The following is a 17,451-nucleotide window of genomic DNA, read 5'->3' on the forward strand; positions in this document are numbered from 1 at the left end:
CACCCCCGTGGTGTGATGGACCATAGCTCCCCCTCACCCCCGTGGTGTGATGGCCCATAGCCCCCCCTCACCCCCGTGGTGTGATGGCCCATAGACCCCCCTAACCACCGGGGTGTGATGGGCCATAGCCCCCCTCACCCCCGTGGTGTGATGGCCCATAGCCCCCCTCACCCCCGGGGTGTGATGTCCCAATGGCCCCCCTCACCCCCGTGGTGTGATGGCCCATAGCCCCCCCTCCCCCCCGTGGTGTGATGGCCCAGAGCCCCGCCACACCCAGGTGGTGTGATGGCCCATAGCCCCCCCTCACCCCCGTGGTGTGATGGCCCATAGCCCCCCCTCACCCCCGTGGTGTGATGGCCCATAGCCCCCCTCACCCCCGTGGTGTGATGGCCCATAGCCCCCCTCACCCCCGTGGTGTGATGGCCCATAGCCCCCCTCACCCCCGTGGTGTGATGGCCCATAGCCACCCCGCACCCCCGTGGGGTGATGGCCCATAGCCCCCCTCACCCCCGTGGTGTGATGGCCCATAGCCCCCCTCACCCCCGTGGTGTGATGGCCCATAGCCCCACTCACCCCCGTGGTGTGATGGCCCATAGCCACCCCTCACCCCCGTGGTGTGATGGCCCATAGCCCCCCCTCACCCCCGTGGTGTGATGGCCCATAGCCCCCCCCTCACCCCCGTGGTGTGATGGCCCATAGCCCCCCCCTCACCCCCGTGGTGTGATGGCCCATAGCCCCCCCCTCACCCCCGTGGTGTGATGGCCCATCGCCCCCCCTCACCCCCGTGGTGTGATGGCCCATAGCCCCCCCTCACCCCCGGGGTGTGATGGCCCATTGCCCCCCTCACCCCCGTGGTGTGATGGCCCATTGACCCACATCACCCCCGTGGTGTGATGGCCCATAGCCCCCCCTCACCCCCGTGGTGTGATGGCCCATAGCCCCCCCTCACCCCCGTGGTGTGATGGCCCATAGCCCCCCCTCACCCCCGTGGTGTGATGGCCCATAGCCCCCCCTCACCCCCGTGGTGTGATGGCCCATAGCCCCCCCTCACCCCCGTGGTGTGATGGCCCATAGCCCCCCCTCACCCCCGTGGTGTGATGGCCCATAGCCCCCCTCACCCCCGTGGTGTGATGGCCCATAGCCCCCCTCACCCCCGTGGTGTGATGGCCCATAGCCCCCCTCACCCCCGTGGTGTGATGGCCCAAAGCCCCCCCTCACCCCCGTGGTGTGATGGCCCATAGCCCCCCCCTCACCCCCGCGGTGTGATGGCCCATAGCCCCCCCTCACCCCCGCGGTGTGATGGCCCATAGCCCCCCCTCACCCCCGCGGTGTGATGGCCCATAGCCCCCCCTCACCCCCGCGGTGTGATGGCCCATAGCCCCCCTCACCCCCGCGGTGTGATGGCCCATAGCCCCCCCTCACCCCCGCGGTGTGATGGCCCATAGCCCCCCCTCACCCCCGAGGTGTGATGGCCCATATCCCCCCCTCACCCCCGTGGTGTGATGGCCCATAGCCCCCCCTCACCCCCGTGGTGTGATGGCCCATAGCCCCCCTCACCCCCGTGGTGTGATGGCCCATAGCCCCCCTCACCCCCGTGGTGTGATGGCCCATAGCCCCCTCACCCCCGTGGTGTGATGGCCCATAGCCCCCCTCACCCCCGTGGTGTGAAGGCCCATAGCCCCCACACCCCCGTGGTGTGATGGCCCATAGCCCCCCTCACCCCCGTGGTGTGATGGCCCATAGCCCCCCTCACCCCCGTGGTGTGATGGCCCATAGCCCCCCCTCACCCCCGTGGTGTGATGGCCCATAGGCCCCCCCACCCCCGTGGTGTGATGGCCCATAGCCCCCCTCACCCCCGTGGTGTGATGGCCCATAGCCCCCCTCACCCCCGTGGTGTGATGGCCCATAGCCCCCCTCACCCCCGTGGTGTGATGGCCCATAGCCCCTCACCCCCGTGGTGTGATGGCCCATAGCCCCCCTCACCCCCGTGGTGTGATGGCCCATAGCCCCCCCCGTGGTGTGATGGCCCATGCCCCCCTCACCCCCGTGGTGTGATGGCCCATAGCCCCCCCTCACCCCCGTGGTGTGATGGCCCATAGCCCCCCCTCACCCCCGTGGTGTGATGGCCCATAGCCCCCCCTCACCCCCTGATGTGATGGCCCATAGCCCCCCCTCCCCCCCCTGATGTGGTGGCCCATAGCCCCCCCTCCCCCCCCTGATGTGGTGGCCCATAGCCCCTCCTTCCCCCCCCCTGGTGTGGTGGCCCAGAGCCCCTCCTTCCCCCCTGGTGATGATAGCCCAGAGCCCCTCCTTCCCCCCTGGTGATGATAGCCCAGAGCCCCTCCTTCCCCCTGGTGATGATAGCCCAGAGCCCCTCCCCCCCCTGGTGATGATAGCCCAGAGCCCCTCCCCCCCCCCTGGTGTGTTTGCCCAGTGCCCCTCCTTCCCCCCCCTGGTGTGATAGCCCAGAGCCCCTCCTTCCCCCCCCCTGGTGTGATAGCCCAGAGCCCCTCCTTCCCCCCTGGTGATGATAGCCCAGAGCCCCTCCTTCCCCCTGGTGATGATAGCCCACAGCCCCCCCTTCCCCCCCCTGGTGTGATAGCCCAGAGCCCCCCCTTCCCCCCCCTGGTGTGATAGCCCACAGCCCCTCCTTCCCCCCCCCTGGTGTGATAGCCCAGAGCCCCTCCTTCCCCCCCCCTGGTGTGATAGCCCAGAGCCCCTCCTTCCCCCCCCTGGTGTGATAGCCCAGAGCCCCTCCTTCCCCCTGGTGATGATAGCCCAGAGCCCCTCCTTCCCCCCCCCCTGGTGTGATAGCCCAGAGCCCCTCCTTCCCCCCCCCTGGTGTGATAGCCCAGAGCCCCTCCTTCCCCCCCCCTGGTGTGATAGCCCAGAGCCCCTCCTTCCCCCCCCCTGGTGTGATAGCCCATAGCCCTCCTTCCCCCTGGTGTGATAGCCCAGAGCCCCTCTTTCCCCCCCCCTGGTGTGATAGCCCAGAGCCCCCTTCCCCCCTGGTGTGATAGCCCAGAGCCCCGCCTTCCCCGGCCTGGTGTGATAGCCCAGAGCCCCTCTTTCCCCCCCCCTGGTGTGATAGCCCAGAGCCCCTCTTTCCCCCCCCCTGGTGTGATAGCCCAGAGCCCCCCAGTGGTGGTGTAGCCTAATGCCCCCCCATGGTTGATAGTCCGTGGTGATAATGGTACTGTCTCTTTTACACTAACTTGGCCTAGATTTAGGTCTTTCTGCAATTTATTTAATGCAGGTTGAAAGCAGTGAAAAACAATGACATGGTTCTCTACTCTTTCTACAGCATTTCCTAGTGACTAGCACCATATTCTAGTGTTAATCTATTGTTACAACTCTGAATTCAAGATGGATTGATGACATTATAGACACAGTAAATGGTACTGTATAGTAAAGAAAGAACTGTGGAAACTGTAGTCCTGGCATTCTTTTTATGCTAGAGACTTGTGAAATATAAATATAAACTTAACTGCATTATTTATTGTAAATTAGTACGTTACAGTATAGAGGCTTCACAGCAGACTTTTTTCAATTATTTGTATTAACATGTCTGTATAAAGACCTACCGTGGCATGTAGAGATGTAACATATAAACCACCATTCTTCTACCGAGATATTAAGCCTTCCTTAAGCTTACTAGCATAGGACCATATGAAGTTTTTTACTAAGTTGTTTAAACAGTATTAAGACAACATGGACTTGAACTCTTAAGTTTCTCTCCCATAGGTTTTGTGTGCTGGCTACTGACCCTGCTGTCCTGGCATACTACTCGGTTCTTTTTCCCTGCCAAGTGGTGCTGAATGACTGTGCCCCTGTGGAGCATGGATTTGAACAAGTACACTGAAGCTCCATAGGTTTTTGTGCCTGCTGTCATGGCAAAAAATCTGCTCATGCCCCTGCCAAGTGGTTGTGCTTCTGCCAAGTTCTGCTGAGAACTGATGGTGAGTGCTTTTACCATTATGAGAGTTAAATCATATGTTTATAATGTTTGATATTTGATCACAGGTTATGTTTATAACTGATACATGTATAAAAAGCTAATAGATCTGAATTAAGACACTTATGCTCCATAGGTGTTGTGTGCCTGCTGCTGACCCTGTCATCCTGGCAAACTGTTGCATTTCCCCAGCCGAGCAATAATCAGGAACTCCAGTATTGTCCCTGATGGAGAACTCTGGTTATCATGCCCACACAGTTGTGCTCTTACGGAGTGATTAACTGGTCCTGCCCCTGCCAAGTGATGCCAGAGGATTGTGGTGGTCGTACCCCTACAGAGAGATGCCTAAAGAAAGGTGGCGGTCATACCCCTGCTGAGAGATGCCTGAGGACTGGTGGTGGTTGTACCCCTGCTGAGAGATGCCTGAGGACTGGTGGTGGTTGTACCCCTGCTGAGAGATGCCTGACGACCATGGTGGTGGTGGTGGTGGTTGTACCCCTGCTGAGAGATGCCTGAGGAATCTGGTGGTGGTGGTACCCCTGCAAAATGCCACTTAAGGACTGATGGTGGTTGTGCCCCTGCAGTGCTGCTGAAGGACCCTGGTGGTGGTCATGCCCTTGTCAAATGCTACTGAAAGACTCTAGCAGTGGTCATGCCCCAACAAAATGCAGCTGAACAACCCTGGTGGCTGTGCCCCTGCGAAGTACCACTGAAGGACTCTGGTGATAGTGCCCCTGTGATGTGCTGCTAAAGGACTGTGGTGGTGACTGTGCCCTGCAAAGTGCCGCTGAAGGATTCGGGTGGTGGTCATGCCCCAGCAAAGAGCCGCTACAGGATTCTGGTGATGGTTGTGCCCCTGCCAAATGCTGCTAAAGGACTCTGGTGGTGGTGGTGGTGCCCCTGCCAAATGCTGCTGAAGGACTGTGGTGGTGGTGGTCGTGCCCCTGCCAAGTGCCGCTGAAGGACTGTGGTGGTGGTGGTCGTGCCCCTGCCAAGTGCCGCTGAAGGACTGTGGTGGTGGTGGTCGTGCCCCTGCCAAATGCTGCTGAAGGACTGTCGTGGTGGTGGTGGTGGTGGTGGTTGTGCCCCTGCCAAGTGCTGCTGAAGGATTCATGTGGTCGTGCCCCTACCAAATGCAGCTGAAAGACCCAGGTGGTGGTTATGCCCCTGCAAAGTGCTGCCAGGGGACTTTGGTGGTCATGCCCCGGCCAAGTATTGTGGAAAACTGTTGGCAAGTACAGTATTCTTACTCTTAAAAGGTTTGTCTGTTATGTGTAATATTGATTTACATATTAAAAGCTAATGTGGATTTAAACTAAAAAATTTATGCTCCACAGGTGTTGTGTGCCTGCTGCTGACCCTGCTATCCTGGCAAACAACTCTAGCATTTCTTCCTGAGGACTGTTGAGGATTTGGGTTGTTCCCCCTGGCAGATAAATGAACTGTGCCCCCTGCTGAGTGATGGCAAAACTCTGGCTGTGGTCCCCTACCGAGTGATGGTGAAGAACTCTGGCTGTGGTGGTCCCCTGCTGAGTGACGGCGAAGACCTCTGACTGTGGTCCCCTGCTGAGTGATGGCAAAGAACTCTGGCTGTGGTCCCCTGCTGAGTGATGGCGAAGAACTCTGGCTGTAGTCCCCTGCTGAGTGATGGCAAAGAACTCTGGCTGTGGTCCCCTGCTGAGTGATGGCGAAGAACTCTTGACTGTGGTCCCCTGCTGAGTGATGGCAAAGAACTCTGGCCGAGACTCTTGCTGAGTGACGAAGAACTCTAATCTGCTTGTACCAGATGTCTCTACTTTTGTAATAAGTTTTAATGTACTTTAAGTCAATACAAAACTGAATATCACTGTCTTGTTTTCCTACCTTACATTTTTATGAAGTTTTTAAATTGAACCTTAAATCTGCCTGACTGAAATGATATACCTATGAGTACCTTAACATTATAGCAGACTGAAATATTTCAAGATAGTATTATGGGAAAAGCTTTTTAATTAACATACTTTATTCAATGGAAAATATGAAAATTTATTTGTATTAAAATGAAAATAAAAAACCAGAAATAAAAAAAAAAAAAAAAAAATCTCTAAAACTAGCAAAATATGAAAAAAAATGAGCACTTTTCAGCAAAAACTGGTCCAAAAATGGATTTTTTTGCCTCAAAAAATGTACCTAAGTCGATTGCAAAGATTAATGTAACCAGGTTTCGCGTCGAGCCTTTTGTAATCTGAAGAGTGTCCAGAGACAACCTGAAACAAAAAGAAAGGCGTTAAAAATATAATAGGTATCCTCCAAAAATTCCCCACCCCTTTCCCCTTCCTTCCTCACCACAACTAAAAGTAGTAGGGTGAGGGAGGAAGGGCAAAGGAGTGGGGGAGTTTTGGAGAGGACAAGTAGACGAAAATGAAGCAAGTGGGAGCGTCTGTACAGTTGCGGACATAACTATTGATCCACTTCGCGAACAATAATTAGCCAGGAAGTAAGCACTGATTTCTGAAACCCAGTGAGGTTACCTTCGAGCATAACAAACCTTTCAGAATATTACGTACGAGTTTCATATTCACGGACCAAAAGCGTGGAGCAGTATTTTTGTACGCAACTGTACACACCAGGCTCACAGCATCAACACACATGGACGGCCATCTTGGAATTTAAAGTTGCCAGCTAGTATTTTTATGGGCAAATTTTTGGACTTAGTAAAATTTTGAGATGCCAACTAGTATATTTGAGTGAATTCTTGGACTTTGTATAATTTTGAAATGCCAATAAGAATTACTGAATTAATTTTTGGACTCAGTATTTTTGGACTTAGATATCAGTAATAAAGAACTGTCGCCATCTTGGATTTGAAAGCTGCCAATCAATATTACCAAAAAAAAAAAATTGGACTTGGTAAAATTTTCTGATGCTTAGATACCACTGATACAAGAGTGAGGCATCAATTAAGTACTTTTGAATAATTCTGTGGACATTTGTAACAGCAATGATAGTTCTGACTTATAAATTACTTGCTCTTACTTAAGACATATACCAAAACACTGACTTTACAGGATAATGCTGCCCATAAAAAAAATATTTTCAGATTAATCAAATCAATGCTGGCTTGTAATTAATACAGAGTGGTCCATATATTACACATGTCTTATCTTATGAGGACAGCAGTCTGGTTATGAGAGGAGCAAAGACGATCTGGCTGCTTCGCAAAATAATCAACCACGCAATCTATAAACAGTAAAATGCAAATACTTAACATAAATGGGGTTATACAATTAATGGACATGGAAACGCAGATAATATAACACTAAGCATGAAAAGGGTTATGGGAGCAGAAAATGATGCAGGGGAGATAGTGGTACAGATCACTTAGCCGTCCCCTCAACTACAATGCGTAATACACGGACCGCCCTGTATGATACGAGGCCATAAATGTGTGCTGATTCATGAACAAACTTACGATCAATTCACAGTCATAACTATTACCGAGTTTTTGCATGAAGGACAAGGAATAGTGGGCATAGACTCTATCTTGTTCCTCTGGCAAAATGATAACTATATCTTTCACCTTAACTTGGCCCAGATTTTTGTCATTTTGCAACTTATTTCACACAGATTAGTGTAGAAAAAGAAAATATGGCACTTTGGCTGAACATTCTTTCCACATCACTTTGTGCCTAACTTTTTGCATGAGCAGAGTGAATGAGAACATTATACAGTACTCTGGCTGAAATGTGTAAAATTCTTGTTCCATATGGCTTGTAAAATTTTCCTGCTTGAGGACCATCAAAATTTCCTTTTCCTCTCTGCTATGGAACCAAGTGTGACAGGTTGTACCATTCTGAAATTATCATAACAAATGTCTTCTACTGGTACCAAACTTTTACCCTAAAAGAGCCAACTACAGCCAAAAAATGCTCAAATGATTCTCACTAGGCAAGAACACAGCAATGAAAATTTACTTTTTTCTCAGCTATTATTCCAATTATGGGACATCATACTTTGAAAATGTCATAAGAACTGCCTTCCAGTGGAATTGTTAATTTTCAAGAGTCAGATGTAGCCTAAAACAGCCCAAAATACAACCCCGTGCACTAGGGCATGTCCCACATCTACGGTGTGGATGCCTATTTCTTGATACCAGATTTTAGTGTTAATCTATAATTACAGCTCAGTGGAAAAAAAAAAAAAAGAGACAATGCTAAAGCTTTACATCCATTCCACATCACTAGGACCATATTCTAGCATTAATCTGATGTTAAAACTCAGCATTCATGATAGATGGAGGGCAATTTTAGGCCAAGTTAATGTGAAACGAGTATAGTTATGAGAGCAAAGTTATCACAAGTTATTCTGTAAGCACTCCCACTATGCAAAGATACACAGCCACATGGAACAGACTGCATACAAAAGATCATAATCTGGAGGAAGTAGGAGATTTCTTAGCATATTTTCTTTAGCAATATGACTGAGTGAATGAGCAGAGCAAGCCAGCAAGAACACTATCAGACATGCAGTTGGGTGGCAGAGCACAGCATCTAACCTGATATCTCGGAAACTATAAAAGCATAAGTGGATCTATGCACATCAGTGGAAAGCTTAAGAGGTAATAGGTGTTCCATGTCACTTTTCTCAAAATTTGTCACCATATAACTGAATAAAGAAATCAAACCACCAAACCTGTGTTATATCTGAAACTATTAAGCTACAGTGGATATATGCACACCGATGAAAGCTTATGAAAAAGTAATACACATCAGTACACTCAGCTTTCTCAATACGCACTACAATACTGCCGTAAGAATGCCAAAATGTGCCAAACTGAGCACCAAACTAGGCTGTCTCAGAAATTATTAAGCTACTGCACATCTACACACTGTCTGAAAGCTTGCTGAAAAGTTATGGGTATCACTAAGTGGTTTTCTTCAAAATGTCAAAGTGTGCATTAATATCAGGCAAGTGGAATGGTGGTTTCTTAAAAATTTCAAAGCTGCATTAACATTAGGCAAAGGGGAACGGTGGTTTCTAAAAAAGTTCACAGCTGCAGGGAGGGGAAGACCGAGGATGAGGTGGAGGGATGGAGTTGAGAGTTATATGAGAGAGGGGGGAGTGAGTTGCGGGGTGGGTAGCCAAATGATGGGTGACAGAGTGACTTGGAGGCATTTTGTCTCCGGCCATTCTTTGCGGGATTAGGGCGTCGGGCTATAGATAGATAGATAGTAATATTAGGCAAGTACGATGGTGTTCAAAATTTTGAAATCTGCAATAATACATGGCAGCAACGTTGGGTCTGGTTAGTACTTGGATGGGTGACCGCCTGGGAACACCAGATGCTGTTGGCATCCCTACGTGTCAAGTGGGGTTGGTGGAGGATTAGTGCCCCTCCCTGTAAAACAATTAACTCTGAGCCCTTGGCCACCCCGTTTGGGATACATGGCGTCTGGCAATGAATGAATGAATGAAGTGGGATGGCACAAAGCAGTTAAAATAACGACAACAGCCAGCTTGCTCACTCATACAATTTCCACATTTTCAAGTGAATGAGAATAACTTGCTTTTACTCATTAACAGCATACTGATGACATGCACATAGGCAGTTTATTCCATGTGGCCTCATAATACATACAAATAAAAATAAGAAATACACAAATACATATAGTAAATAGACTCAGAAAATATCAAACAATGAATTCTGTCTAACCTCTAAAAATTAGTCAAATGAAATCTCTATCTAACCTCAAAAAATTATATTAAAATGAAATCTATCAAACCTCAAAACATTCTAATCAAATACTGGTAATATCTATCTAATCTCTACAAATTCTGGTAACATTTACTGTATGTTTCACTATGTCTCCTGAATAACTCATAAAAGTGGGTGATCAAGAATGTTATTACTTACTTGAGCTCTGGGTGGAGTAGGGTAGGGTAGGGTAGGGTAGGGTAGGGTAGGGTAGGGTAGGGTAAGGTAAGGCAAGACAAGGTAAGGTAAGGAATGGTAAAGTAAGTTAGGGTAGGGTAGGGTAAGGTAGGGTAAGGTAAGGTAAGGTAAAGTCTGGTAAGGTAAGGTAAGGTAAGGTATGGTAAGGTAAGGTAAGGTAAGGTAAGGTTAGGTATGGTAAGGCAAGGCAAGATAAGGAAAGATAAAGTAAGGTAAGGTAGGGTAAGGTAAGGTAAGGTAAGGTAAAGTAAGGTAAGGCAAGGCAAGGTATGGAAAGGTAGGGTAGGGTAGGGTAGGGTAGGGTAGTGTAGGGCAAGGTAAGGTATGGTAAGGCAGGGTAGGGTTAGGGCAAGGTAAGGTTGGGCTGGGTAGGTCAGTCAGACAGGGCATGGTACAGTAAGGTAGGTCAGAGTCAGGCAAAGTAGGGTAGGGTAAGGGTGCTAAGATAAGACGGAAAGGTAGGGTAAGGTAAAGTATGGTAAGGTGAGTTACACTGCATCAAATATATTGGGGGAGGGGGGGTGGAGTCCATATAATCAATAACTTCTTTCGATCACCATGTAAAATCTTTTATGCGTTTTTTTCCTCCTAGCTCAATGAAAATAATAAGCTAATACTGATAGTCTGGGAATTGACCTTACTGCCAAACTCTGGACTGACCGTTCTAAGTGTACGATGGTGTAAGTTCCTAATTTCTAATGGTCATTTATGGAACACCTGTAATTACTTTTGCCAACAAAGTTGGAAAAGAGTATGCATTCATCCAAGTGATCTGCCTGGACCCGACATTAGAGTGTAGTCAGCAACAATACAAAATAGTCAGATGTTCCATCATGATCTCCTGCTTCAGAAGTATACAACTGCCAAACACTATGAGCTTGACCACACTTTCACACACTCAGGTTTAATATGATCCTAACACATATGCTACTCAGGGTCACATTCTAAGTGCCTTTGGAGATTTCATAAGATCTCTTCCTTAGTTATTTATCCTTCATAATATATGATCTTTTATCCAAGTGATTGTACATAAGTCAAATTCCATGGAGAGATTCTCAAATTGTTACAAATCATATTACATATCTCAAATTTCTGTTCTTTCCCCAACAGCTTCCAGCAATTGTTGGGAAGAAATTAACTGGTTTTGGCTTTTGGTTTAGCTTCCAGTACACTGAGAATATCATCTGTACCATGACCAACCCCAATACAGGAATTCTTGAGGTGGAAAACATGGTGTTCCTGTAAGCCAAGAAACCATTTACAACATTGGGTGGTAACCATATAATCAAACCATACGTGCTCCCTACGTGTCAACAAGTGGGTTGGTGGACGGTTGGTGCCTCTCCCTGTAAAACAACTAACTCAGTGTCAAATGGCCACCCTTTGCGGGATTGTGGAGTCTGGCAATAGATAGATAGATTAGATTACATCTCAGTATCTCCTTTTATATGATGAGAAAACCAGGTGGGTCCCCTGTCTGGTTAAAAAAGCATTCCTCAATTTCCTCTCTATCCCCAAATGGAGGATGGTGGACTGCAGAGGATGGGTTCATATTCAAATGAGCCCGGGGCTGCAAATACTACTACTGTATGTTAATTGATTGTTGCTAAAGTCAAGGGCTTGAATTATGAGTGTGGCCCATTTAACTGGACAGACTTAGTTATTCTCTCCATTTTTTTTTCTGACTCTCTACACCCTACCTCATCCCCCCATCCAAGGGTAGGAAGAGAGGTATGGGTGATAATGATGATGCTACTGATGCAGATGGTGAAAACAGCATACATATGTTATCATGTAGTATGCAAACAGTAAATCACTAAAAAAGTAAAGCTACAAAAACTCCTGTGCCACCAAGAAAAATGACCTTCTTTCTAACACCTACAGAAACACTAGATATGTGGGATCATATGGGCCTTAGCTAAACTAGAGAAGAACCTTATGCCTGAAAATTCTTAAAGTGCAAACTGATGTACTATATGGGCCCTTGCTAGTGTGACATACCTTGCGTCTAAAAATTCATGGGATGTGGCTGACTGACCAGGCCTGCATCTACATGGCATATGAAAAGAAATCTGGTTTACCTTTAACATCACAGCGAGATTAATGGATGCAGTTGGTTTTAGTGCTGATAGATTTCTTGCAATTTTCTCCATCACCATCATCAGCAGCCTGAGTTAGTCCACTGCAGAATAAAGGTCTCTCCTATCTTCTTCCACCCTGATGTATTGGCTGTCAGCATGTTTCATCAAATCCCAGTGTATCTTGAAGTCAGGACAAGATGGCAAGATGAGATCTGGGATCCACTCTTCCATCTGCCAACAAAAATCATTATCAGTATCATCATCATCTTCAATTCTATTCTCACTATTAGCCTATACACGACGTAGTTGTGATCCAGAAAAAGGAAAATACAGAAGTCATTATCATCACTATTTTCACTCATCAGGGATTGCAATTCCCACTCATTCCGGGTAAATGCAATTCCCACTCACTCACTCAGGGTAAATGCAATTCCCACTCACTTACTCAGGGTAAATGCAATTCCCACTAACTCACTCAGGGTAAATGCAATTCCCACTAACTCACTCAGGGTAAATGCAATTCCCACTAACTCACTCAGGGTAAATGCAATTCCCACTCACTCACTCAGGGTAAATGCAATGCCCACTCACACACTCACTCAGGGTAAATGCAATGCCCACTCACTCACTCAGGGTAAATGCAATGCCCACTCACTCACTCAGGGTAAATGCAATGCCCACTCACTCACTCAGGGTAAATGCAATTCCCACTCACTCACTCAAGGTAAATGCAATGCCCACTCACTCACCCAGGGTCAATGCTGCAGGGTGTAAACTTCGCTCACCTTCTCACTCCATCCGCGAAGGTTCCCTGATGCAAGTGTCAAGGCAGCGGCTCTTCCCCCATTCAGTATTTCCCGACAAAAATAACTGATATGGTTCAGTCAAGATCTGCAGCCTTTTTCTTGGTGCTTTCCATCCCGGGGTTGATGTTTTCGGATACCAGCCTGTGGAAAGGATCAATGTAAGGAAAAAATGCCATGTGCCCATATATCCAGAGTTACTGTTCACATATTATGCAAGTACAAACAAATAAATAAATAAATAAAATGAATGTAAAACTTTAACATTACATTATGGTACTATTTGCTGGGAGAGACTTGGTTAGACGGTGAACTCCCCTAGTTTGCTGGAAAGAATATCATATTTCACTCAGTACACAGTTTGGTGTGCACTGTTTCTTGGTTTTCATGAAATAAAATCAATATACACCCTTTCCTGAATCTAATTTAATTCTACTGCTTTCTATCTATCTATCTATTGCCAGACGCCTCAATCCCGTTTGGGGTGGCCACAAACAAATCGCCTCCAAGTCGCCCTGTCCCCGCCATTTCACTGCCCTGCTCCCAACTCACACCCCCCTCTCTCATATACCTCTCCATCCCATCCCTCCATCTCATCCTCGGCCTCCCCCTCCCTCTTGCCCCCTCCACCTCACTCACATACACTCTCTTCGTCAGTCTTTTACCCTCCATCCTCTCCACATGGCCAAACCACCTCAGTGTGCTTTCATTATTGGATATTCACTTGCTTTTCCATTTGCTAATCCTGTGATGCTTTATTGGTAACAGCACACCCTCATTTTAAGACTGCAGCACAATTTTGAAAACAAATTGTTTAATGAATTTTGTGTCGTAATCATGTAAGCAAGAAAAAGATCACATACTCATAATGAGAAATCCGGCATCACAGTGACTGTATAAGAAAAAAAATAAATAAATAAAATAAATAAATTCTTATTGAACTTTCTAAGCACATGACTGTACACTACAGTGACAGTATAACAAGGGTATGCTGTGTTTCTTATAATAACCGGCAATCCTTCTGCTTACACCGTTAATCTTTTCTCTCCGTTGGGCTCCTCCGATCACAACCTTACCACCTGTCCTATCGCTCCAGTATGGCCTGTGGACCCTCCAAAGAAACGTCATCTGTGGCACTTTGGAGCTCCAGATTGGGAGGCCCTCAGGCAATACTTCATTGATTTTCCATGGATTGATTATTGCATCCATGGCCGGGAGCCATCTGACTGTGCCTTGCGCATTACGGAGGTTATTCTCTCAGGCATGGAAGCATACATTCCTTTCTCATTTCCTTTGACTAACACAAGAAAGCCTTGGTTCAATCATGCTTGTTCTAATGCTGTCCGCAACAAGGAGAGGGCCTATAAAAGGTACCGGAGCCAACCCACCCCTGAATCACATCTTTTATACGTTTCTGCCCAGAATTGTGCTAAGTCTGTTCTTCGCTCTGCTAAAAATAATTTCATCCGTACTAAATGCTCTCAACTCTCCAACTCGAATTCTTCCCGCTCCTTCTGGCACCTTGCCAAAAACCTTTCTAACAACTTTACCTCATCATCCTTCCCTCCTCTTTTCTACTCTGATGGCTCTGTAGCTATTTCTTCTACTGATAAAGCAGACCTCTTCGTTCAAACATTCTCCTCCAATTCCACCTTAGACGATTCCGGTGCTGTTCCTCCATCACTTCCCCCCTCTGACTTCCTCATGGCTGACATTAAAATTTCTTCAGCTGATGTATTTTCTGCCATCACAGGCCTCAGTACTAATAAGGCATATGGGCCTGATGGAGTCCCTCCTGTTGTTCTCAAAGAACTGTGCTTACACTCTGCCTAGGCAAACTCTTTCGCCTTTGTCTATCAACTTGTACCTTTCCTTCTTGCTGGAAGTTTGTTCTCATTCAGCCAGTCCCAAAGAAGGGTGACCATTCCCAACCCTCTAACTATTGTCCAACTGCTTTAACATCCTGCATCTCAAAAGTTTTCGAGTCAATTCTTAAAGGGAAAATTTTAAAGCATCTTTCCTATCACAAACTTCTTTCTGATCGTCATTATAGGTTCCGTCAGGGACGCTCCACTGGGGATCTTCTCGCCTACCTTTCAGACTCCTGGTCATCCTCCTTTCGGGACTTTGGCGAAAGCTTTGACATTGCACTTGACATCTCTAAGGCTTTTGATCGAGTCTGGCATAAATAATTAACTTCCAAACTGCCCTCTTACGGTTTCTATCCTTCTATCTGTGCCTTCATCCCTAGCTTCCTTTCTGGTCGTTCTATAGCTGCTGTTGTAGACGGCCATCGTTCTTCTCCTCGATCTATTAACAGTGGTGATCCTCAGGGCTCTGTCGTATCACCAACTCTCTTCCTTTTATTCATCAATGACCTACTAAGCTGTACATCTAACCCTATCCACTCATACCCTGATGATTCCACCCTTCACCTTTCCATTCGGTTCCCGCATTGTCCATCTTAGCATTTACTTCAACAAACAAGGGATGAGGCTATGGCACACCTGATGTCTGACTTGGCTCGTATCTCTGACTGGGGTAAAAATAATCTTGTTGTTTTTAATGCATCAAAGACTCAGTTTTTACACCTATCAACCCAACAAAATCTTCCACAGGTATACCCACTAATGTTTAATAATATTCAGCTTAATCCTGATTCATCCTTGAACATGCTTGGGGTTTCATTTACTCGGGACTTATCTTGGAAAGATCATATTACATCTCTTGTAAAATCTGCTTCCAAGAGATTAGGTGTGCTAAGCCGACTCCGTTCCTTCTTTACCCCTGCACAATTGCTGACTCTATACAGGGGTTTTATCCACCTGTGTGGAGTACAACTCTCACGTGTGGGGAGGCTCCCCACATACAGCTCTTCTCAATAGGGTGGAGTCAAAGGCTTTTCGTCTCATTAACTCTTCTCCTCCTACTGACTCCCTTCAACCTCTGTCTCTTCGCCGCACTGTTGCATCTTTGTTTCTTTTCTATCGCTACTTCAACGGTCACTGCCCCTCTGAACTGTCTGCATGCATTCCTCCACCTCTATGACGGGCGCTTAGCACCAGTCTAGCAGCAAACTCTCATCCCTTTTCTGTCCAACTCTCTAATGCAAGAGTTAACCGTTACTCCCAGACCTTCATTTATGCTACAGGTCAACTCTGGAACTGTCTCCCTCTGTCTGTATTTCCTGCTTCCTATGATCTCCAGTCTTTCAAACGCAGTGTATCCAGGCATCTTGAAATGATCGGATCGAATTTGGCTCTCTCTTGTATTTTGTTTTTCTCTTAGAAGGAACAATAATAGCAGGCCCACGGCCTTTGGTTCCTTCTTCCTAGCATAAAAAAAGAAAAAAAAACAGGATACCGTATACAGTTCTGTGTTTTCTATGGGTTCCTCTCATCAACAGCAACAACCTTTTCCTTTACCATTTCCTTAGTTTGATGAAGATAGAAAAATGCTTCAAACTGTCAACTTCATTGCCTCATTTTTCTTTCATGCAGTTTGACTGGGTTAGATGAGGATAAATTAATGCTTTGGGGGGTGTGAGGATCAAAGGCACCCAGTTAGGTTAAGATAGATGTGGTTAGGTTTAGATAAAACAAGGGTTATCTGATGTGTTATGTAACTCACTTGATGTTAACCATCATTTGCCAGTGAAAATGCTTCTTTTCTATGCATGGCTTCTCACGTTCAATAGAGGGATGTAGGAGGCAGGAAAAACTCGGAAACGAGGCTATTCTAAAAGAAATGAGTCAAAATCAAATGAAGCACAAAAACTACTGTAACTGGAAAACCCTTCTATTATTCACATAATAGTATCTGCCTCAAAGTCAAAATGTACTCTTTGGGTAATTAAAATTCTATAATAATGAAGTCACAAAGTTATGAAGCATTACAGCACTACTGTAGGTAGCAAAGACAAGAAAAATAACAAAAATAAGAGCAGAAAAAAAAACTCCTTACCTATCTCAACATGACGAAATGCACAGGCAGCGCCATGTCTTAAAGAGGAGGTGATAAAATCCTTCACTACAATGCACACCCCATCTTGGTGAACAGTTTTGGGCATCGGCCAAAGGTCTTCGTGTGACGGTCATCACTGGTACACTGAGGTGAGGCTTTTGAATCAGCACTTACTCAGAACATCCTGCCAAAGAGGAAAAACGGAATATGGTCGTTGTGAGAAGCTATGAGAATATGGGTACTGTCCAGCCTAGTATTCCTAGTTCCTACCTGCCTTTGCTCATCAACAGGTATCTCCACTCCTTATACCACATTTACCTGATGCCTAATATTACTCAACTTACCAGAGCTAGGTTCCTCTGATGCAATGCGCTCAAATAAATACGTTTGTCTCGTACTACCAATATTAAATATACTGATGCGGGATTGGGGGATACAGCTTACTTCCGGCCATTCTCAGAGTCACATATTCACAATACATGACTTACCTTAAAGTAATGCTGCCTGCGTCCTCCACAGTACGAAAAATCAACCATCCAGTGTGTATCCACGTGAAATTCACCTGCATTATAGCACATTATGAAGTCCTTACTGTTTATTTTATGAATCTATACTTCCCCTGAAAAGACCATCACACTTGAGTCTAAGACAGGATCGGAATCTCTTCTCTAATCCCACCATTATACATAGGAATTTAAACTTGCCTGTATATAGTAC

General features: G+C 46.8%; 1 protein-coding gene across 1 annotated transcript; it reads right to left on the reverse strand.

Annotated features, from left to right (window-relative positions):
- Positions 1-5,114: 5,114 nt before the first annotated feature.
- On the reverse strand, positions 5,115-17,243 carry LOC145394779 (uncharacterized). The gene is made up of 6 exons (XM_080268559.1): positions 17,223-17,243; positions 12,754-12,915; positions 11,969-12,199; positions 6,125-6,201; positions 5,315-5,657; positions 5,115-5,180 (listed from the first exon to the last, which is right to left on the reverse strand). The coding sequence occupies exons 3-6, from the start codon at positions 12,047-12,049 to the stop codon at positions 5,115-5,117; spliced, it is 567 nt and encodes a 188-aa protein (XP_080124685.1). The 5' UTR covers positions 12,050-12,199; positions 12,754-12,915; positions 17,223-17,243.
- Between the last annotated feature and the right edge of the window lie 208 nt (positions 17,244-17,451).

This window comes from Coenobita brevimanus, chromosome 28 (assembly GCF_032717465.1).
Source record: "Coenobita brevimanus isolate Jiangsu-jjx chromosome 28, ASM3271746v2, whole genome shotgun sequence".
NCBI lineage: Eukaryota > Metazoa > Arthropoda > Malacostraca > Decapoda > Coenobitidae > Coenobita > Coenobita brevimanus.